General features: G+C 48.7%; 1 protein-coding gene across 5 annotated transcripts in view; it reads left to right on the top strand.

Annotated features, from left to right (window-relative positions):
• Positions 1–24,081, top strand: part of SLC13A3 (solute carrier family 13 member 3) — a 69,308-nt gene that overhangs the window by 34,188 nt on the left and 11,039 nt on the right. For 3 of the 5 annotated variants that reach the window (XM_059407149.1, XM_059407152.1, XM_059407153.1), the window contains 6 exons: positions 493–559; positions 3,573–3,755; positions 5,949–6,074; positions 9,884–9,979; positions 10,958–11,062; positions 14,908–15,005. In XM_059407149.1, the coding sequence (XP_059263132.1) occupies positions 493–559; positions 3,573–3,755; positions 5,949–6,074; positions 9,884–9,979; positions 10,958–11,062; positions 14,908–15,005 (675 nt within the window). Of the gene's footprint in view, positions 1–492; positions 560–3,572; positions 3,756–5,948; positions 6,075–9,883; positions 9,980–10,957; positions 11,063–14,907; positions 15,006–19,851; positions 19,965–24,081 lie in introns of all 5 variants that reach the window. The other 2 variants (XM_059407150.1, XM_059407151.1) reach the window with 2 other exon arrangements.

Raw genomic sequence — 24,081 nt, 5'->3', positions numbered from 1 at the left:
CATCAACAGTGTAGGAGGGTTCCCCTTTCTCTGCGTCCTCGCCAGCATCTGTTCTTTCCTGACTTGTTAATTTTAGCCATTCTGACTGGCGTGAGGTGGTATCTCATTGTGGTTTTGATTTGTATTTCCCTGATGTGTGAGGCATCTTTTTATATAAGGGCACAAATCCCATTCATGAGGGACCTGCACTTCTGATCGATTCACCTCCCAAATTGCCCCACCTCCTAATACCATCACACTGGGGATTAAGTTTCCACATACAAGTTTTGGTTGGTGGGGGGGCGGGGGGTGGGGGAACGCCAGCATTCCTTCAGTAGCAAATGGGTTAACCCCTTGATCCTCCTGAAAACCCTAGGAGAATTGTTACTTCCATTTTCTGAATGAAGGAGCTGAGGTGCAACGAAATGAAGGGATTTATCTAACCCTGAGATTAGGAACACTTCCCTCCATCCCGTTACGTTACACTAAAGACATTATGCTCTTTCTTCCTAGCTGCTGTGCGCAGGAATGGCCTGCACCCTGTGCCCACGGAGATGCAATTTCTGGCCAGCCCAGAAGAGTGAGTTCCTGGTATCACTGATGGAGGAGTCAGTGCTTGTCCCAAGGAGATGACGAACAAGAATCCAGTGCTGCAAGCAATCCTCCCCCACCCCCAGATTTTTTTCTCCAAATGACCTAATGCCCAGGTGTCTACCACCCATCCCTTTGGCTTGGGCATGGACATACCCAGCCTCCTTAAAAAATGCACATGTGGATGGCAAGGGCAGGAGAGAGCATGAAGTCCCTCTGGTAAGGGACCTGAAAGGAGGGTCCAGAGGAACAGGAGTGCTCAAACTACACGACAGTCAGGGGGAGAAGGCGCGCAGACAGGCATCCAGAGCCTCTAAAGACAAAAGCATCCTAAGGGGACCATCACAGCCCTTCACACTTGAGTGGCTTAGGAAGAATCTTCACACTGATGCCTCGTTTAGTGGACGGTGTCCTTTGTATTTGGCAGCGTAGTTAAGATCTTGGGATTTGGGGGGGAGGGGAAAGATCTTGGGGTTTGGAACCGTGCAGACCTGACTTTGAACCTGGCTCTACCGCTTAGCAGCTGTGCGATTTGGACAAGTCACTTGATGTCTCTGAGCCTCTATTAGTTTCCCCCACTAACTGGACACGATATCGGAATCCACCACAGAGGGTGATTTTGAGGTGTGATGAGATGATGTTGAGCGTTATGGGTCATGCCGGGCCCTACCTGCCCAGGTGGGAGTGCTTGTTACTCACGGCACTGTTACTTTGGGTGATGAAACAGCAAGTAAAGTCACCTGTCAAGGCATTGCTGGGCATCAGTTCTGTTTTATTCATTCAGCAAATACTTACACATAGCTTGCGATGAGCCAGGCACTGCCACGGGTGCAGCAACCCACAAAAATCCAGCCCTTGTGGAGTTTACGTCTCAGTGACAAGAAACAAACACAGAGTAAAATTCACTGCATGTCCGATGGTTGGTGAGAACTATGCAGGAGAACAGAGCAGGAAAGAAGGCTGAGGAAGGGGCCTGTAGGGTGTGAGAAGGCAGTTTTAAAATGAGAGGCCAGGAAAGGCCTCTCTAAGAAGGTCCCCCTTAAGCAAACACCTGTAGGAGGTGAAGGGCCCGGGGGGATCTTTGGGAAGGATGTTTTCTGCACAGGATCCAGCAGGTGCAAAGGTCCTGAGAGTCCAGAGCAGCCAGGAAGCTGGTATGGCTGGAGTTGGGTGAATGGATGGGAGGAATCGGGGTCAGAGAAATTGCTTGTGTGGTACGAGGTGGTGGTGGAGGGACAGAGCACGAGGGACCTCAGAGGCCAATGAGGTAGCCTTGACTTTGAATGACATGGGATCCTGTGAAGGCTTTTAGCAGAGGAGGGACATGATCTTATGTCTGATTGTCTTATTCCACAGTCTTTGCTCCTTCCTGGCACTCTGTCTGGGTGCTTTTAGTCTGGTTTTGAGATATGGTGTCTGGGATTGGCTTAGCCACTCACTACTGCACAACACAGGACTCTATTTGGGCCATCTGGCCACACAGAGCTTGTGCTGAATCTAGCGGAAAAGACCCAGTCCTCGTTCTCTAGGAATCCATGTCCACTGAATGCAAACCCCAGCCATCGGGTGGAGATTCTATGTCCATTGGAATGAAAGTCTCCTCTCTGGGCCTCAACTAAACAAAGAGGGGCTTGCACTAGATGAGCCCTCAGGCCCCTTCTGCTCTCTCATCCTCATTGTGATGCTCAGTCTGGTTGGGGCCTCGGGTCTGGGGGAGCCCACATTTCCTGCCAGAGAAGTCAGGCAGTGACTTTCAGTCCTTCTCTTCCTTTTAGACTCCAAATCGTATCCCAGTTGCCTTCCAGATAAGGGGCTGCTCATGGAGCGATTAAGGCCAGAAGATATTTGAAGTATCTTTGATTCCCTAAAAAAATAAATAAAATAAAATAAAATAAAATAAAATAAAATAAAAAATTAATTAATTTGTTATACAGGGCCAATTCTTTATTTCATTCACTTACAAAAATTTTATAATTGCACAGTTTAAAAGAATACTCTTAAACAAAAAGAAAAATGTACCCAGCATCTCACTCCCAAAACAGTTAAGTCAATGCTATTCTAGACAGTTTCCGGATACCTCTCTGTGTACATAAATTCATTTGTAAAATAAAAACTTTGATAATGCTGTATATGCTCTTCTGTAACCTGCTGTCTCTCTTAATGGAATGTAGGGAACATTTTTTTCACCTCAGTAACTTTACAGCAATGTCATTAGCTTTTAATTATAGACTTAATTCTTAATTTCATTCTTCCCCCACACTCTTTAAACTGTCCCAGAAAGACCCAGAAAATACAAAGAAAAAAAAATCCATATTTCCACCCCCAAGAAAGGCACCAAAACAACTATGTGTGTACCATTCTGTTTTTCTTCATACTCATCTGTTCATAAAATATGTGAAAATTTTTTAAATAAAAATTTAGGTAGCACAGTTACTGACCCTTTTTCCCTTTACCTAATGGGCCTCTCTCATCTTAATGAACATCTGTCCAGATCATCATTTTGTTTTGTTTTGTTTTGTTTTTTTAAGATTTTATTTATTTATTTGATAGAGATCACAAGCAGACAGAGAGGCAGGGAGAGAGAGAGAGGAGGAAGCAGGCTCCCTGGATCCCAAGACCCTGGAATCATGACCTGAGCCGAAGGCAGAGGCTTTAACCCACTGAGCCACCCAGGTGCCCCTAGATCATCGTTTTTTAATAGCCATGTTGGTGTTCCCTCTAAAAAGAGGATCATTTTTATCCAGCCAAACCCTTTTTGATGGGATTCAGGTTGTTTTCGATATAAACCATAGTCAATTGGATGCAAACTCACACACACGCCCGAGGCACCTGCCCAGAGTCCCTGAACTGAAAGTTTGCACATCTTTAGAGGCTTTCGATGCTGGCGCTGAGCTGCCTTCTAGGAAGACCCCTTAGTTCTCCCAACCCACCTGGTGTGTTTCCCCACGAGGCCAGGAATTCTGAATGTGTTCTGAACGGCTTCTCTCTGGGTTTATTTAAAGCAAAGACTGCCCTGAGGCCGAGGCTCCATTGGACCTTCTAGCAGACTGCGAGAAGGAGGAGGAATATCGCAGAAACATCTGGAAGGGCTTCCTCATCTCCATCCCCTACTCGGCCAGCATTGGGGGCACTGCCACCCTCACGGGCACGGCCCCCAACCTCATCCTGCTAGGCCAGCTCAAAAGGTAAAAGCAGGTGTGCTCCACCCAGCCCTGGGGTTCCTCCTCCTCCCACCCCTCCCCCTCTCCCTTGCACGCTGGGGAAACCTGTACTGGATACCTTCTCTTGGCCAGGCTCTGGGGCCCCAGCAGGGTACAAACCTAGCAAAGTTCCTGCCCCGGTGAAGTTCCATTTTGGTGGGGGAGACAAGCCATAAAGGAAAAGGGATATATAATATGTTGGTGTGATAAGTTACCAAATGAAACAAAACAGCGTCATGTGGAAAGGACAGGAGTGGGTGCTATTTTATATAGGCTGGTCAAGGATGTGGGACCTCTCTAATAGGGTGGCATCTGAGACCTAGAAGCTGTGCGAGCACAGGAGGGAAGAGCATTCCGGACAGGGGATAGCCTGTTCAACGGTGAGCAGCACAGAGACCAGAGAGGCTGGGGTGCCGAAGGCAAAGGGAAGTGTGGGAGGAGATAAGGTAAGGTGTCAGGACCCCAGCTCTCCCTGCCAGTGCGGAGAGATGGGGAGGCAGTAGAGAGCTGGGAGCAGAGGATGCCATGATGTGACATCTTCTCTAAAAACGAACCCCAGATAGCGGCTTTGGTCTGTGGCTGTGAGGTCCCTGGAGAAGCTTTGCAACCAGGTGCCTAGGCCAGCTGTGGGGTGGGCTCTGCCAGGAGCTCCAGTCTCCCCAGTGTTGACGCTGTTCAAACAGTGTCTGAGAGTCTGTCCATCGGGGCGGGAGAATAAAAGGGAAAGATTCTCGGACAGCATGACTTGTCCATTCCATTATCCCAAACCTCATAGTTTGGAGATATAAACAATTCCAGTATTTCAAGATTCTGTTCCTAAGATGTTCAGTTGCCAGGATTCTGAGAGGTGGGGATTCTAAGATTCCTTTGCAGTGAAAACGCACCATACGTGCACTTAGTCCACATGAACGTGGATGTAAGCACTGGGCAAACAAATGCAACAGAAGTATTTACTATGCAACATGGCCCCAGGTGCTGGCCAACTTCTTTACCTGTTAGTCAACTGAAGAATGGAGGACTTCCTAGGATGATGGAGGAAATCTGGTCATCCCCAGGGCTGGTTCACTATCACTTTTAATCAAAGTGATTTTCATGAGAAATTCTAAGTACACCTGAGTCTTATCTGCTGAGCCGATTTTGAAACCTTAACCTCCCACTGTATTCTCAGGTTCTAAAGTCTTTTGATTTTCCAAGTTAATGCAAAAAGCCAGTGATCCTCAGTTATGGGAGCATGTTAGAGTCAGCTGGGAGGGTGAAAAATCTGCCTGGGTTTCTGGGGCAGAGATCTTGTTTCAGGAGACACGGATGGGGGCCAGGCATCAGTATTTCCCCAACTGACTTAAGCCCACTGCACACCTTTGCTGTTCTTTCATCTTTGTTGTGTTTTTTGCTGAAAGACTGAAAAACCAGAACCCCAGATGGTCCTGCTTGAGACGTGGGGACAACCTGGGTTTGGCCCCTTAGTGTCCTCCGTTAGAAGGCAGTGCCAGTAAAGGGCCAGTCGGCCAGGAGGGTGAAGCTGGAGCAGGGCTGAACAGGAAAGATGTGGACTCTGGGGCTTTCCGGGCAGATGCCAAGTTGGGGGAGGGATGGGGAGGAATGGGGCAGAGAGAGGGGTGGGCGCTGTTAGAGGGTTTTCAGGCTGTCTGCCCACCCTGATGCGAGCAGGACTTTGTTCCAACTCGAAAAGAAATTAAGGAAAAAATGCTCGAGGTGTAAGTAAAAATATCAGATGCAAAGGATTTTGAATCAATTACATGCAAATCATATGCAAATCACACGCAATATGTAATTCCCCAAGCTTGGACCTTCTGGTCTAGAAAGAGGGGGATTTAAAATGAATGCCAAGTAATATGGGGTTCTGATTCTCTCACCAGGAGTGTGGGAAGGTGGGGGGACGGCTGTCCTGAGTGCCTCCCTTGGCCTTCACTCCCCAAATACATTTTATTACTTTACTCTGATTATGTAGGGACATTGCAGAACATTCAGAAAAATGTAGGCAAAAAACTTGAAATGCCTTCAATCCTGCTAATATTAAGTACACACTAGTTTCTGTATATAAACCTCACCTCCGTGTTCTAGCTAAGAAATAGCTCCCCGTCTGTATACAGTATACATGGGCGTGGCAGACCTTGACTGGCTCTCATCTCCGCCCCCCACCCCCCACCCCTTCTCCAGTTTCTTCCCACAGTGTGATGTGGTGAATTTCGGCTCCTGGTTCATTTTCGCCTTCCCTCTCATGGTGCTGTTCCTGTTGGTGGGCTGGCTGTGGATCTCCTTCCTGTACGGGGGAATGACCCTGAGGTACCCCTCATGCTTACTTTGAGCTTTGAGCCTGACTAGAATTTTCTTCTCCAATGGAGTTTCCTCCTACTGAACCCAAGGATTGCCCTGATAATTTCATGTTACCTTCTCATGCGGTGACTAGAGTCGAGTTACCTCCCAGGGATGTGAGGGTTATGGGTGGTGGGACCTCCCTGCGATCGGTTATGGGAGGTGGGCCCTCCGTTAATATCACCCATCACCGGTAATTACGGACAGCCCTGTCCTTTGAGTAAGATAAACATTCCTACCAGAGGAGAGGGAAACACTGTCTCCCATTGGATGGGGTGCTGCTACAGGAGATAACTGGGGGTGGCAGTGAGGACAAGCTATTAAATAACATCGATGCAGAGAGGGAGAAAAAGAATCCTTTATCAGCTCTCATAGAATGCAGCAAGTCTCAGTTGGGTGTAGAAGAGCCGTACTACCCCTCCAACTTTCCCAAATCAGCTTTTTAAACACCGAGCAAGCGTCAGTTCCAGAGATGTGAGCCCACAATGGTATCTAATCAGAGTGTGATAATTACTTTGCTTCTCTGTTTTTATTTTTACGATTCGTTTTTTTTATGGCAAGTGATTCTTGTTTTCCATTTATGGGGCGATATGAAGTTTTCTGTTTACATACATTTCTTAAATTGAAATGATGCATCTATTTGGAGGAAAGTATGAAGCAAATATGAGCCAGGTATGTGGATATGGGGGTGTTTGTGAAGGTAGGTTACAAACACCTGGACTCGGGGACATCCTAACACAAGAGTGACAGCCCAGGGCTGTCATCCCCTCACCTCTCTCTGGGCCTTAATTTGCTCATCTGTAAAATGAAACCAGTCAGAGTTACTCTGGACCAAAGAGATGTGAAAATGTTTGAGACTAGAAAGGCTCTGATCATGGTGTTCCTTGATTCACATGCTTTCCAGAACTCCTCAGAGCAGAAACTCAGGGTTCAAAGCCCACATTCGCCCAGAGAAGCAAGTCCTGACCTTGGACTCAGACGGACCAGAATTCAAATCACGCTTCCACGTGATCTTGAGCAATTTGGTAACCTCCCTGAGGCTTCATGTCCTCCCTTGTAGGTTGGGGCTAAAAAGTAGCTACAGCTAAAGTAAATGCTGAACAAGACACGGTGTGTCAACTGCCCAGGACTGAGCCAGAAATGGAGCCTGTCTTTCCAGTCTACCTGTTTCAATCTAATAAGCTTCCGCAGAACTCAGCCACAAGAGGATGGAGGAAATGCAGGTGGAGGGAAGTTCAGTGACAGACGGGTTTCTGGGTAACAGAGACATTTCAGGCCAATGCTACGGCCCCGTCTTCACTCAGCAAATATCCGATGAGTACCCACCGTGTGCCTGCCACGGTTACGGGGGTTGAGCATGTACCAGTGGGCAAGGCAGAGACCGTCCCTGCCCTTGGGGAGCTCACACTCAAGGTGGGGAAGACAGACAGGGAGCAGCCAAGTGCAGCAGGAAAGCCTTCACAGCACAGTCACAAGTGCTGTGAAGGAAAAGACAGTGAGATTTGATACTGTACCTTGGAGGGCTCCCACCTAAAAGGGAGGTCAGGAGAGCTTCCTTGGGGAAGGGACTTTTGCAGTCAAATGCTCTACCACTGAGCTATACCCCCGGGAAGGGACTTTTGAACTGGGATCTGAAGAGTGAATAGACTTAAGTCAGTAAAGAGAGCAGAGGAAATGGATATGATGAAGAGCATTCTAAGCAGATAGAACAGTAAGTGCAAAGGTCCTGAGGCTGGAGGTAGCAAGGGTTGTTCTGCAACTGAAAGTTTCAAGTGACTGAGTTCAGGGGATAAGGGAGATTTGTGGGAGATGAGGCCAGGGAATGAGGCAGGAGTTTTCACTTGGGAATGATTTTGTCCCAGAGGACATTCAGCAGTATCTGTAGACATTGTGGTTGTCACAACCGAGGAACTACTACTGGCATCTAAAGAGTGAATGTCAGGGATGCTTCTAAACATTCTGTGATACACATTCAGCCTCCTGCAGCAAGGAATGATCCCAGCCCACAGCAGAGAAAGATCTGCCCCAATAGGTTAATAGTTCCAAGGTTGAAAAACCCTGGGCTAGATCACTGAGGGTCTTAGTGGAATTTCATCTTTATATACAAGAGTTATTGGGAGGATTTTTTAAAAAATATATTCTTTTGTTGTTGTCGTTCTTTTATTTTGGATAAGCAACACATACACTTGATTTAAAAATCAAAATGATGCAAAGAGGTACACAGTGAGAATTCTTCTTCCCAACCGTGCTTTCATTTACCCATTCACTCACTACTTCCCCCAAAACAGGTTTCCTAGGTAATCTTCCGGAGTTCCCTTAAATAAATACAGGCAGGTAGAGTATACTTTCTGGTGACTGGCCTCCCAGACAGATATGATTTCATATATTCACACATATTTTTGTAAGGTAAATTTCCACTGGGGGCAGAGAATAAACCCCTTTTCCTTTTAATAGATATTTGATAATCCTCCCTAGGACTTGTACGAATTTATTCTCCCATTTATAATGGATCTGAGTGTCTGCTTCCCTGCAGCAGTGGATTTTTGCCAATCTGCGAAAAGAAAAATAATTTGCATTTATTTTACTAAAAGTCACTTGGAGCAACTTTTCATACTGAGGGGCAAAATGAAATCTTCCCTATCTTCATAAAAGCCACTGGTGTTTTCTTTCTTATGGCTTGTTAAACTGTGTTTATATCCTTTGTACATTTTTCAAATGGAGTATTGATCTTAGTCTTATTGATTTCTAGTACTCTTTATATATATAAGATTAGTGCTTATTATCAATCCTTCTCATGGGGCTTCTGAATTTTCAAGTAGACTTAAAAAGATTTTCCCATTACAGGAGTTGTAAAAAAAAAAAAAAAAACAAATCACATATTTTTATCTAGGGTTTTTTTGTTTTGTTTTGTTTTTCCACTGAGATCTTTTACCTGTTTGGAGTTTATCCTTAGGATATGATGTGAGGTTTGGATCCAGCTTCATTTTTTTGGTTCCCAATGGCTACATAGCTATCCAGTGCTATTTATGGACACACAAAAGTTTTAAAATGTGACAAGGTTTGATTTATCTGCTTGAGATTTTGATTCTAAGAAATAGTTGTCTAATCCAAGGTCAGAAAAATTCACCCCTGTGTTTTCTTCTAAGAATTTTATACCTCAAGCCCTTATATTTAGGTCTGATCCATTTTGAGTTAAAAAAAAAAAAAATTATATGGTTTGAGGTAGGGGTTCCCATTCCTTCATTTGCATATAGCTATCCAGTTGACATAGCATCCTAGGTTAAAAGACTGTTCTTTCCTGCTTTGAATGATCTTGGTACCCTTGCCAAACCCCAACTGAACAGGGAAGTCTGGATTTATTTCTGGATTCCGAACTCCATCCTATTGATCTATATGTTCGACATACCGACTGAATAGCTCATCTTTTCCACACTAGTCTGAGACACCGACTTGATCATAGACTAAGTCTCCAGTCTATTTCTGGACCTCCTATTTTGTTCTATTAGTTTATTCAGGTACCTGTTTCACCCTCTAAAGAATTATAAGCCTGGGAGTCTTAGGATCAGACTCACATTTTTAAAATACCACCAAGGCGATTGGTGGGAAGAACAGATTTTCGAAAGGGAAGACAGAGTGAGGGAGACACTCAGCAGCAGACTGTAGAAGTCTCCAGAACAGAGATAATGAGGCTTGGCCAGTGGGTGGGGGTCTGGGGAAGGAGTTCAGGAGTTAGTCATATTTGTGGCCACCCCTCCTCACCTCCCTACTGTCTGTTTCAGGGGCTGGAGGAAGAAGAAATCTGAGATCAAAAGTGACGCAGAAGACAGGGCTCGCGCCGTGATTCGGGAGGAATTCCAGAACCTGGGGCCCATCAAGTGCGTGGTACAGGGGTTCCTGGAGTGGGGAGAGAGCCCAGCATAGATTTTCAGGAGACCTATCTCCTGGTCTGACCCCTGGACCCCTGGAGGCTGATGTCAGGGGGAATTTCAGGATGGTGGCCTAGAAGCCTGGAGATGGAGGGTAGGGGGGTAACTTACACAGTCAGTCTCTTGGCCTGGTGCTGGGGGAAACACCCTGAGGACCAGGAAGCCCCTTAGGGTAGAGTTGGTGGGGGAGGAACCTCCTGTCCTTCCAGCTAATGCACTCTTTCCCCCTTGGCACATGGGATACCCAGCACTACCTCGGGCAGCTCGCGGGACTTTTTCAGTGTACTGTTCCCATTTGGTGAAAATACTAGGAGTCAGGAGGTCTGCACCCAAGAGCTGGCCCTGCCACTAACTCCTCTATCTATGTAGACCTGGGCAAAGCACTAACCCTCTCTGGGCTCTGCTCCCCAGTCTGTGGAATGGGCACGTTGGGTAGATATTTACTCCAACATTTGGGGATTCTGTCTGTCTTCCCCCTCTCCCTGTCTGTCTGCCCCCTCTGTGCACCATCTTCCTCTGCATGTACAACTCTTCCCCTCTCTCTCGCCTACCTCTGTTTCTGCCTGGCTGCTTCCTTTTTTACCTGCTTTTCTGACTGCGCCTCTGCTTTGCTTTTTTCTTTCTCTCTGGTGATTCTCCTTAAGACCTTGGGAAATTCCAGGTGGGCATGATATAAATAACCTGGGGGGAAGGTGGTTACTGATGCTCCAGAAGGAGCCTGGGGGAGTGTGGCAACCCTTGGACAGGAATCCCTTACACCCCAGGATCCCCTTCCCTTCACTCTGGGGAGTGGATTACTTCTCGAAGCTTCTCAGAGGCAGGCCCCGGGGAAGGGTCACAGCCAGCAGGCAACTGCCCCAGGCCTTCTCATGCTGTGGCCCACCCAGAACCCACCATCAGCACAGCGCCTGCCTGTCTGTGCCACAGGTTTGCTGAACAGGCCGTGTTCACCCTTTTCTGCATGTTCGCCATCCTCCTCTTCTCCCGGGATCCGAAGTTCATCCCTGGCTGGGCCAGCTTCTTCACCCCTGGGTGAGACTCGAGGGACCAGTGGTGGGGGCGGTGTGTGTGGAGCCCAATAGGGAATATTTTGGGATGGGCCGTCTGGAGCTGGAGAGGCCGTGCAGCTGGAGGGGCTGGGTTGGGTATACACCCTTGGTCCCTATAAAGAGCTCCTTCCTTTACTCTCAAAAACGTTTAGGTTCAGATGATAAAACATTTTGGGTTCTCATGTGTTAGGAGCTTTGTGTTTGGGATCAGGCAAAACTAGGTTCATGCCAGCTCTTGCACTTGTAAATGGTGCACCCCTGAGCACATCATTCATTCATTCATCCATCTATCCATTCATTCATTCATTCATTCACTATTAGTTTTATCGTTCAATCGGTCAACATTTACTGAGCTCCTCTTATGTGCTCCACATTGTACTTGATGCTGGGGACACAGACAGAAGCCATTGGTTCAACAACAAAACCCTGCAGATTGGTAATGAGTGCAAAGAAAGAGCGAGCAAGAGGGATATAATAGGGAAGAACGGGCAGGGGCATACACTTCGGGTGATTCTGGGAGGAAGTAAAGCTGAGAACAGTAGAGAGAAGAACTGGAGATCTGCTCCAAGGTCTCCCGAGAGCAGGAAGCAGGAACTCAATTTAGCACCTTTGGAGAACCGAAAGAAGCCCAGTGTGACCGAGACTCTGCAGGGAGGGAGGAGAGTCAGCAAGACGTGGCCGAAAGGGCAGGAGAGACCCAGATCGTGGAGAGTCTTGTTGGACACGTAAAACATTTGCTCTTTTCTGTGTGGGAGGTTCGGTGCCTCTGTTTTCTCATCTGTTAAATGGTATTGTCTTTGGATTGGTCCAAGGATCAGCGGGTTAGTTCATGTCAAGTGATTAGAAGAGCACATGGGAAGAACTCAATAAAATATTAGCTCTACTTATTAAGGGATGGATTGGGGGAAATAGGTAGGAGCTCTAACACCATCTAGATGGCCCCCTGTCATCTAGGACAGGGCTGGTAACCTAAGACTCCTGGGCCAAATCTGGCCCAGCACTTGTTTTTGAACGGCTTTGACCTTTTTAAATGGCTAAAAATCAAAAGACAATATTTGTGACACATGAAAATTATATGAAATTCACAAGTCCGTGTCTGCAAATAAAGTTTCATGGGAACTCAGCCACACCTGTTCATTTACGAATCATCCACAGCTGCTTTCCTATTGCAACATCAAAGTTGAGTCAGGACAGAGACCATAGGGCCTGTAAAGTCAAGAGCGTTCTCTGAGCCCTGGTCTAGGGGAAAGGCCTTGCTGGCATGCGTCAGACTGGTAGCATTGGACAGGCAGCCGTCAAGGCCTGTTTGAAAGTTAGAAATGATAGCACCTGCTATCCGGTAGATTTGGGGTCACGAGGGTCGGAGCACCTGCATGGATGGTGGTTGGTTGGAGAAGAACATTCTTTAGGAGGTTGGGCTGTGGGTGGTTATCAACAATTCGATTCTGGGCTTGCATTAGACTTGTCAAGTCAAATAGGTCTTTCAAATATTGCAAGGGAGAGTGTAGAAGACTCCCCATCCATCTGGGAGCTGGATAGAGGGGAGAAATGGAAGAAGCAAGCTGTGAGGTAGGCAGAAAACGGGGAGCAACAAGCGAGCAAAGACCCAGATCGGGGAGCCTTTTAAGAAAGAGCGAGTGGGTGACCGTGTCAGATTCTGGTATGCTAGAACATGATTAGATAGGAAATACGTCCTCTGGCTTCAGTGAGATCTGGTGGTCTCCAATAGCTCCATCCGGTAGAAATATAATGGGAGACACATACAGCTCTGTACTCTCAGAGTGTAGTGACTCTTGGAGCCTCAGGCTCCCCCCAGTAAAAGGGACAATGTAAGGTTCTGATCTCATGCAGGTTATTATGAGAAAGAAGCCACGTCATTTCATAGAGCCAAGAGGAGTGGCTCTTACTACCATTGTCTTTTTTTTCCAAAATGAAGATGGCTTTTTTTTTTTTTTTCAAGTAAAAAGTGAGTGTTGTAAATATTCCAACAAGACAAAGTGAAAATCACCTAGAAATTTGGTCTCCAATTCTGATGACACATCTTTCCTGACTTAAAAATGCCTGTCCAGGAACTGTCCTACATCTCAATCCCACGGGTGGTTACCAGGCCTGTCTACATTAGCCAAAATGTAACCCATATCCTTTAAATGGGTGCATTTTATTGCATGTTAATTATATTTCGATAAAGCTAACTGTAAAAATACATGTCAACTAGCTAAAAAGAAACCTATCTAAACAGAAGATTTTTTAAACAGAAATATGATGACAGTAGACACTATTAATAATCTGCCTTTTTCTTTTTTGTTTAATTAGAAAAGTTATGCATACTCATAAAAAATTCAAATAATGCTGAATTGAAATAGTAAAAGTCACAATTGAAAGTTTGTTGTCTAACAGATTGATAGATACATACACACACACATATATACGTTACAAAAATTAGACAGTATAATAATAATCACGGACAACTTAACTATTCCTGACCTACTTCATTCTTTTTAAATGCTCCATAGTATTCTACAGAATGATAGCATCTTAATCTATTTAATCAATTCCTTTTGGATTGTGTCTGATCCTCCAAATAAAAACTTTTCTTTTGATTTACAAAATATCTTGGTTGTACTTCTATGTCAATGCATAAAGATTGATACTATCTTTTATCTTTAAAAAAACAGATGCAGGGTACCTTCATTCTTGATATACTGTTGTATAGATATTATTGTACACAAATTATTTACACATGTCTGTACTAAAAAGCTCCCCCTTTTTTCCTTCTGATCCGTATGGAATATCCCTACATATAGTCTGTGTACAAGAGCCCGGTTTTCCCGAGGATACCTTCCTAGAAGTACAATAACTGAATCGAGAGGCATTCACGTGTAAAGGATGGTAACATGTGGCCAGCTGCCCTCCAGAGGGTTAAACCAGTTTCTTTTCACACCGCCAGTATGTTTTCCAATGTCCCCATTAAGTACTATCATTGCACTTTCAAGTCTTGCCTGTTAGCAGACAAACGATATTCGGTTAGCCCGGGGTTTCTGTTTCTCTGATACGGTGATACTGACCATCTTTTCCAGTGTCTTGGCCTTTTGAATGCTCTTCTTCCCCAATGTGTGGGCTGAAAGGGCTTTTGTGGACATCTGGCTCTATGCTTCATTGAGCTGGGAGCCAGACAAATCTGGGTTCAGTGCCCGTCTCCTGCATGGGCCGTGGCCTGGCCTTGAGCAAGTTGCTTCTGCTCATTGAGACTCAGAATCCTCATCTGAGACGGAAGCTGCCTGCCCCAGAAGGCTGTTACTGAGACTTCTGTGAGCTTAATGTGTCCACAAGGCACACAGTGGATCTTTGAGAGAAGGTAATTAGATTTTGAGGGACTATGAGGCGGCCTCCATCTGTGTTGTGCTGGTGCAAATGGGCATCTCTGAGTAGTAAGCTGCCCATCCCAGGAGGAAGGCAAGCAGAAGTTGAACAAATGCAGACAGACTCTTAGAGCAGTCCTGGTTCTGGCCAACTGTGGGAGTTCCACAGATCCCATATTTGGTGGCACTCAGAATTCCTCCCTATGTGGTTCCGTGCGTCTTCCGAGGATAAGCCTTTGTCTCCAGTGACCTCAAAGAGCCTCAGGGAGCCGTGGGCCGAGAGGGCTTCAGCATCGGGCCTGTTGGATCCAGGCTGAGCGCTGGCAGGATAATATTCTGGTATTCTTCGGCCTCCAACAATGCCCCCTTCCTAGCAAGCACCTAATTCCCACCCACAAATCCCGCTGCCAAACCTGTGGCCCCGCTGCGATGCCGTGGGTCATGTGCTTTGGGGGCCTTGTCATTATAGGTTTCTTTCTGATGCTGTTACCGGAGTGGCCATTGTCATCATTTTGTTCATCTTCCCGTCCCAAAGGCCCTCTTTCAAGTGGTGGTTTGACTTTAAAGGTAAGGTGTCAACGCTGGGGTCTCAGTGGGCTCAGTGAGGCTGTGACTCAGGGCCCACGCCTGGGACCCGAACCCCACTGCACTAACCACGTGGTCCCGCTTCTGCCCTTTTCTCTCTGAGGCCTTACCTGCTCTGGGCACTTGGGGCTGCCGGAGGGGACAGTCCAGGGCTGGAGTTAGCAACCAGAGTCGGCCAAATCCAGCTGGCTGTCTCTTGGTACAGCCCGTGAGCAAAGGATAGCTTTTACATTTTTTTTTTAAGATTTTGTTTATTTATTTGACAGAGATCATAAGTAGGCAGAGAGGCAGGCCCAGAGAGAGGGAGAGAAGCAGGCTCCCCGCTGAGCAGAGAGCCCGATGTGGGGCTCGATCCCAGGACCCTGGGATCATGACCTGAGCCCAAGGCAGAGGCTGTAACCCACTAAGCCACCCAGGTGCCCCGCTTTTACATTTTTTAATGGTTGAAAAGAATCAAAAGAAAAATATCTCATGACACAGGAACAGTCCACGAATCTCAGATTTCCATGTCCATAAATAAAGTGTATTTCTTCAATAAGAAATTTGTGGACATTTATTTATTTACATCAGTACCTACACACTAGCCTCAGTTTTGCCCCTTGGCTCACAAAACCCAAAATATTTACCAGCTGATGCTTTTATAGAAATACCTTGTGGCCCCTGGGCCTGAGACAGGAGTTGCAATTCTGACTCCAGTGCCTAAAGGGTCAGACGTGCAAATCTCCAGCCAGGTTGAACCTGATAGGAAGTGGAGGGGACTGAGGCACAAACAGCCTAGGGGCAGCGTCCCAGGTTGGTTTAAAAGGCTCACTGAGCCCTCCCAATCACACCTCTGCAGTCTGGCCTTCAATGGCCAGCTTGTGTCCCCACTGGGCTCCCAGCAGGTGTCTGTCAGGACAAGGCATGACCCCCTACCTCTGGAGACAGAGCCTGTGCTCCAGCTGGGGCGGTGGGATGAGCTCCACACCAGGAGTCAGAAATGGGACCCTCATCTCGAGTCACAGGCAGGTTAGCTCCGCAGTGGAGGAGGGGGTCTGAGCACAGGGCAGAACACGAGGGTCAGCAGAGAGACGGTATCACAGGGCTCCAGGAACGGTTATCGCCATTGAGCGAATCCTGGGTCCAAGGAGCTGTGGGCAAAGACTCCGTAGCCCGGGCAGGATCTGTTTCTGTTCCTCTGTCTGGCCTCCTGCTGGCCTTCATTACGCGCACCGGGGACCATGTCCCGGCCTCTCCATACTTTCTACCGCTTCTAAGCTTTGGCCTCTTTATAGTTCCTGCGTTTTTTTAAGAACTTGGGCTCCCTTAGCGTGTCCTCTCTGTCGTAATGCCCACCTTCTCCCGGCTCACAGTGGCTGCCCGCTACCCCATCACTTCCGGCCAGCTCACAGCCCCCCTGTAGCCCACAGCCTTACTTGCCCTCTGTCCCTTGATCTTTCACTATACATCTATGCACCTGCTGTCTCTCTGCTTCCCATGGGGACTGCTGAGAGGAAGAATCTGCTTGGTCTGGCGTGGTATTTGGGCAGCCCTCCCACCAGGCCAGCTCGTAGATGCCCGGCCAGCCTGGGGATCGGCTGCCCTTGATCGGGTCCTGTCCGTGGTTCCGTCACCTGGAAAGCCAGGGGCTTCCTCTCTGCCGGGGCTGTGGGGAGGGCCTGTGCTGTCCGTGTCCGGTATCCCAGCCGAGTTACTGACTTGCTGGGTGACCCTGGTGAGTTCCTAGGTTGTCTGTTCCTAGGTTGCTTTCCCACTTCGAGAATGAACATGTCCCTTAGACATTCTTCATTCCTGGCTTGAGTAGTTTCATGGAACTGAAGTTGCAAACTCAAATGCCCGCAGGGAGGGAAGAGTGTTGGGTGCGGCAGACTGGGCGCAGGAAAATGTGTTTTGTGACACACAACCCTCCCCACCCGGCTTTCCTTCTGCCTTGTGGGAACAGAACAATGTCTGTTCAAGGAAAACAGCAGCTGAGAGGGCTCATGACTGGCCAGACCCTTCGCATCAGGGCAACCCTCTCGCATCGTCGGGTCTGTGGAAAACTTGCAAGCCAAAGCCTGTATAGAAAGGGCATCTGTGACTCAGTTTCCACCGAGTGTCACCATGCAGGAGAGCAAGGCTAGTTTTGCCAGATTTGCTGGTTTTTCAAGAGAAACAAACAAACAAAAATTGTATGCAATCTCCCTGCTTTTAAGTGTTGGCCACGAATCTGAATTGAGAAACCCTGTGTGGGCCAGCAGCAGAACACGTCTAGGAGCTGGGTCTGGTCTGCCCATGGAGTGCAGCTCGCCACTTCAGCCGAGAGCTCTTTGGGCTAGAGTTTCGGGTGTTGCCTGGTGGATGGGAGAGGGCAGCCTCCGGGAGCACCCCCTGTCCCTTGACCATCTGTGAGCCCGCAGGACGGGGCTGAAATGATGCGTTCTCGTACTCAGCCAGCAGGACTCACACGGAACCTGGGACAGTGGCCAGTTCCCACGGAGAGAAAGTGACTTGATCAAGGTCACACAGCTAGCTAAAGAGAGACAGGGGTAGAACCCAGGCGTCCAGGCCAACCTTGATCTTCTTATTGTACTCTCTGTCTTCCGTTCTTCTCTGGGTAAAGTCACACTTGCATTTCTGTCCCTTTATGTCACTCAGCAAATATCGAGGCAATGCTTCCTCTTTGGTGGGCAGTGTGCCTGTGGTTGATGGTGGGGACGAGGACAGTGATGACTTTCATTTCCTCTCTGTCCACCAAGCTCTTCCTCCAGATGTCCTGTGGCTCACTTCCATCACTGTACACAGACTCCATCCAATGTCACCTCCCCAGAGAAGCCTTCCCTGACTACACTACCCAGAAAAGCATCCCTGCCTTGTCACTCTCCACCCTTCTACCCTATTTTCTTTCCTTCCCAACACATTATATTTCCTGGCATTATATATTTATTGGTTTCTCCCCTGCCTCCCTTATTGGAAACGTAAGTTCTCTAGGAGGAGGGATTGTGTCTGTTTTGGCCACTTCTGAATCCACAGAGCCTAGAGGAGTGCTTGACATGTGGTAGGTCCTCAATACATATTTGTGAAATGAATAACCAAGGGCTTGCTCTGGCCCACACCCAGAGCTGATTCCTTTGCCCCCAGGGGCCCGTGTCCTCTCCCCAGAGGGTCTCTGAGGAGCTACAATTGCTCCCTTTTACAGATAAGGGCACTGAGGCTCAGGGAAGTAGTCACTAGCTCACACCCCACAGCCGAATGGCAGAGCTTGGATTCGAATCTAGTTCAACTTCAGAGCCTGTGCTTTCCAGCCACTGCTTCAGACAGCTCGTTGGCACAAAGCAGGGCTAGAAGTATGAGATTCCCATAGTCAGACGCTCTGCTTTTAGGAAACAGCCGCCAGGGCGTGGTCGGATGGGAACACCGTGAAGACAATCAAGCGAAGGCACAATCCGTGCCTATCATGGGGCAGGTGGCCTCATCAGTGCTCACCACGTCACTCATTTAATCTGCGTGATGTTGAACCCATGCTTGGGGCCTTCTCCTCCATGCGGCAAGTCCCTTTATTTTTTCAGAACTTGCCTGCCTTTAATGAATTAATGAAATAATACTTTCTTGCCTAAAGGCGGAGAGCTGAGCCATCCGACGTCTTCCAGCTTTCATCTTAGATAACGAAATTTGGAAAAGGCTGAGAAGGAGAAACAAAGTGTCAGTGGTTGTGTGACCAGGAATTGTCCTGGGGAGGAGGGCGCCCCTGGGCACGAGCTGGACCTGTCCTCTCGGCCTCCCTGATGGCCACCTGTGGGGACGGTTCCTTTTCAGGAACGTTCACCCTGCTGCAGGCATCGGGTGACACATCTTACATCACATTAGCAGTCAAGCGTTTTGGAGTACAGGCCGGGTGCCAGGCAGGGACGCGGGGATCTGGCTATGAGCCGAACAGGACCGTGTCCTCCTCTACCACTAGCTCTCGTCGCCTCATCAGTGGTCCAGGGACCCTCCAGGGGCTGTTTCTGCGCCACACATCGGCCGAGGATATGGGGGCAAGGTCACATTCAAGGGCAGGTCACGATCAAGGGCATGCAGTGAGCCAACATCCAAGCAGGGTCTGTCTCCAGGCCTATGCTCCCAAACACGGTGTAGCAAACCAGCCCTCGGGCTAAATGCACCCCCACCTTGGTCAGCAGGGTTCCCTGGGAGCCACGCCTGCTCACATGTGTCCTTTCTGTGGATGCTCCCACCCTACGTGGCCTCCAGGTTCCACAGAGGCTGGCAGGGCCTGGAGTGTCCACCCCCTCCCTCTTCATGGACATTTGCCGCATCTCGTTCTAACCCCTGCTCGCAGATACTGCTGCTTTTGAGGAAATAAAATCCTCCCACAATCCCATGAACCGAAGATACGCCGTGTTTCTCTTTTCCTGAATTTCCTTCCACTTTTTCCCTCCTATCCACATTCAATGACAAAGCGAGCCTTTTCTATGATTAATGAGGATGAAAGCTGCACTGCCCCAGAAGGGGTTTTGGGACATTGAAAGGATGTCCTGCGCGGAGGTGGGGTGCCCGGTTCCAGGAGGTTCTCACGCTCTGGAAGCCATGACAATTATTTTCATTCTGAATGGAGCAGAGGCCCCTCGTGATGCTTGAGGGGTTTTTCCCTGAAGCTCCGACATCAGATGCTAGAGCCAGACTGTGGCTTCCGGGAGACCCACCCCTCAGGTGTCCCCACAAAGATGGGGCTGCAGGGGCTGGTGACCCTTCCCCAGAATGAGTGTCCTGGGTGTGTTTTGGGTCCTGCTCTGCCCCCCGGGGGGTACCCGTGTCCCCTCTTCAGGCTAAGTGTCTTCTCTCCACCCAGCTTCCAACAAAGAGACAGAGCCCTTGCTGACCTGGAAAAAGGTTCAGGACACGGTGCCTTGGAACATCATTCTTCTCCTGGGAGGGGGCTTCGCCATGGCCAAAGGCTGTGAGGTAAGAGCTGCAGGCCCGGGGAGGAGGACGCAGGTCCCCCTGTCCTGGCTGCCCAGGCCAGAGCACACAGACGGCCACCAGATTCCCCAGCTGCCACACTGGGATCATCATGGCTCCAACCTCAGTATCTGGTGCTGTGGACAAAAGGAGCAAGGTCTGATCCAGACGCTCCAGGAGCCCACGATGAGCACACTACTACCATCTACTCCTACTCTCATGGCTGGCAGTGTCCCCTGGGCACAGAGGAATAACCCCACCTTGCTCTCCCCCTGGGGCCAGGCACTGTTCCTCATGTTTTACATGCATTACCTCATTTAAACTTCCCAATAAGCCTATTGGGAAGGCTTGGCAAGAATGCCACTGTTATCCCCATTCTACAGACTAAGAAACTGAGGCACAGAGAAGTAAAGCGATTTGCCTAAGGTCACACAGCTATGCACTTGAGATTCGAATCCAGGGAGTTTAATGCCATGGCCTATGCTCGTAACCACCATGATATAAATGTTAGAAGTTGTTCATATTAGTTAGTGTGATTATGAATATTGTTCTAGATGGCTCTGTGAGCTCAGAGGCAGGGCTGGTACTAGAGCGAGGGGAACAGAGCACAGAATTTCAGGAGGCTGTGGCTGTCGGCGCAGTGCAGGTACAGGGTCAGAGGGCCCTGCTCAGAGCAGGGGCAGCCTCGCTGTTAGCCCTTCAAATGCTCACACTGACCGTAGGGGCTGGGTAGTATTTGTGTCCCCATTTTACAGATAGGAAAACTGAGGCAAGGAGAAGTTAGTTAAGCAATTCCCTGAAGGTCGTATGATTGCACTCTGCTCAGGAGCTGGGGTTCCAACTCTAGTCGTCAGCTCTCAGAGTCCAGCCTCCTAATGGCTCATTTTCAAGAACTTCCCAAGTGCAGGCATCACGTGAAGCGCTTTGCAAATGGGGGTTCGATTCTTCTTGCCCAGTTGTGCGGTTGCGTCCACACTTCAAAGATGAGGGAACGGAGGTAACTCGAGGCTGAGTAGCTTGCCTATGTTTGTGAAACCAGGAGATTGTCAGAGCCGGGATTTGAACCCCTCCAATTCACGATGCTGGGCTCCACCTCTCCTTGTAAGCCAAGGCATTTAAAACCACAGCCGATTAAGGGCTAATCTGAAACGAAGGTGAAGGAAACCTGAGATTCCCTCTCAGATTGCTTCCTTTCTTTAATTCAGTTCTAATTTTCAGGTTCCAACGTGGATAGGATATAAGATACCCACAAAGGGTATGCTAGTAAGAGGCCCAGGCTCGAGAGTCTGAGGGTCCGGATTCAAATCCCAGCTCTACCACTCCTCACTGGGGCTCTTGGGGCAAGTTTCTAAACCTCTCTGGGCACCAGCTTTCTCATCTATGAACTGGATCAATGTTTCTACTCTTCAGGCCTGTTGAAAGTAATTAGAAGAACGTAAGAGCTGGCGTAACCCCTTGCACATGGGGTGCACGCAGAACTCCCCGCACTCTCTCTAAACACTTGTCCTGTGGCTCTTGGGGGTTCCCCCTCCAGGGAGCAGACTCTGCAATGCAGGCGAGTGAAGAGGGGTGTTAGGTGGTGCCCCTGAGGTTCCCGGCTGTGGACAGGGGGAGGGCAGGGGCGGAAGCACAACCATGAGCAGACTCCACAACACCTCCACCAATCCCACAGGGAACGTGGAGCTGAGCTGGCCCTTCGGAGATGTCCGGCCTGGGCTGAGATGGCCAGGCCATACCCCAGCATCCCTGCTTGTGAGCCACCCCATGAGTGAGTGTGACCTTGGGCAAGACAAGGTCTGAGACAGCCCCTCGGGCTGACAGTGGAGGCCTGCTCCTGTTCACGGGCCCTGGCTCCCTGTGCTGGGACAAGTGGGCCCTCAGAGTTCGGAGTGCTAAGCCGTTACATCAGGTCACCCACAAAGCCTTCACTGAAAGTGATCGGGATGGCACATTCAGGTTCTTGACACAATGACTCCTTTTTAGGACATATATTTTTATTTTACTCATTTTTCCCTCAACAAATAACACAAGTCCAATAGTATAGACTTCAAAGGGAACAAAAGGATGGTTGAGCAACAATACTGTCTTTGTCTCCATTTTAAGAATCCCAAGGACCAGAGAGGTTAATCGACTGATCCTAAGTAACACAGCTCATAGGTAGCAGAGCTGGGATTTGAACTCCTGCCCATCTGACTTGACTTTTCTCACTTTTGCCTTCTACTGGGGATGTATCAGGGAAGGCTTCCCAAGGGAAATGACCTACTATCCAGGTCCTGAAGAGGCCACGCGCGCAATGCAATGGTAAAAATCACGGGCTGTCGAACCAGACTGTCTGGGTTGGAGTTGTGGGTCTTGGACCTCTTTGCTATGTGGTTTGGTTTTCTCATCTGCAAAACAGGAATGCTCATAGACTTGTTACAGTTATGAAATGAGCCAATGCATATGGAGCACTTGGAACTCAGCCGATGTGGTTGGTTATTATAATTGAATCTGGAGGCAATGGGTTGGGGGACGGGAAATCAGAATCAGGGATGACACGGAGAGTCTTGCCTGAGCAGCTCGGTGGAGAAGGTGCCACTTATCCAGGTGGTGTGAACCTTGCCTGTACCTGAGGCAGGGGATAGAGGACATGGTTCTATACCCTATACCCCCAGAGGCTTCTTTGAGTTCAGGATGTGGTGGAAAAAGTCTCAGCTCTCAGTGGAGGCTGGGCAGCAGGACAGCTGGGCATGCTGGGAGGCTGGTCTGGCTCCTGGCCCAGCCCTGCACCGCCGCTGGGGTTTCTGTTCAACAAGGGCTTTGTCGTGCAGCTGCCCTCCTCACCCAACCCCTGCTGGTACCAGTCCCTCCCCAGGCCAGCACAGCCTGCCCCAGGAGGGACCAGAGCGCTCATGGCACACCCTGCTTCCTGGCCTCTGCCCAGTGCCCTCCCCAGGCGACTGCCAGGCCTCCTGGGGCTTCCAGGTCCTCGGATGGGGTCCAGCGTGAGCCTGAATGTGTGGACTCCCCGGTGCTGGTTCGGGAGGACTGGAAGCTGTTCCCAGGGCTTTCTCTGAGCTTGGCAATTCACTTAAACCCACTTAGTGTCCTCTGTGCATTTTCTCTTCCTATAAAACTTCCCATGACTCCCCACATATTTAGACGTGAGTCTGAAGGCTTCCTTGGCCTATACACAGGGCCCAGCATGGCCTGGACCCTGCCTACCTCCTTGGTATCCGTGCCTACCTCTCTTCCCTCATTGGCTCCCCTCCAATCCTACTGGCCCCTTAATGTCAGCCACACTAAACGCATTTGCACCCCTGGACATTTGCATTTTTTTCCTTTCTGCCTAATGCTCTTTCCCAAGATCTTGAGTCCTGATCCTTCAGGTCAGCACCAAGGTCACCAACTCAGGGGTCCTCCCTGGCACCATGTCTAAGTAGCTTCCCCTATAGCCACTCTCCCATTATTTCCTTCCTGTTTCCTTCCCCCAAATTTCCTGATCATTTGTTTGCTTCTTCATGTCTCTCTTACCAGAATGTAAGCTCTGTGAGGGCTTACATTACATCTGTCTTAGTCATTCCTATTCCGACATCAAGAAGAGTCCTGGTACGCAACATGCTCAGTGAACATTTGTTGGACATGACCTGTGAGATGGGCTATTTGGAGTGTTGATGATGTGAGGCATGGAACGTGCCCAGCACAGGGCAGATACACACCAGTGCTAAAACCAGAGCCACCTTCAACCTCACTACTGTTATTGTTATTATAGTTTTCCTATCTCAGGGGTTGAAAAATTGGTCTTCTTCTGCACCTTCACATATATCTCATTTAATCATCCCCCAAATAAACTTATCTATGAATATGTATTCAGGTTATAGGAGCTTGAGAGTAAGTGAGAAGGGAGCAAGGCCTGTAGGCAAGTAGAAACATGTCTATTTTCCCCATCTCTCACTTCTTGCTGGAGAGTCACCTCAGAGAGGATGGTGGTGGTGGTGGTGATGATGATGGTGGTGATGGTGGTGGTGGTGGTGGTGATGATGATGGTGATAATGATGGTGGTGGTGATGATGGTGATGATGATGATGGTGGTGGTGATGATGGTGATGATGATGGTAGTGGTGGTGGTGGTGATGGTGGT

The sequence above is a fragment of the Mustela nigripes genome, chromosome 7 (genome assembly GCF_022355385.1).
Source record: "Mustela nigripes isolate SB6536 chromosome 7, MUSNIG.SB6536, whole genome shotgun sequence".
Lineage (NCBI taxonomy): Eukaryota > Metazoa > Chordata > Mammalia > Carnivora > Mustelidae > Mustela > Mustela nigripes.
The sequence above is the reverse complement of the archived record's forward strand: the minus strand, read 5'-3'. Positions and strand labels throughout refer to the sequence as shown.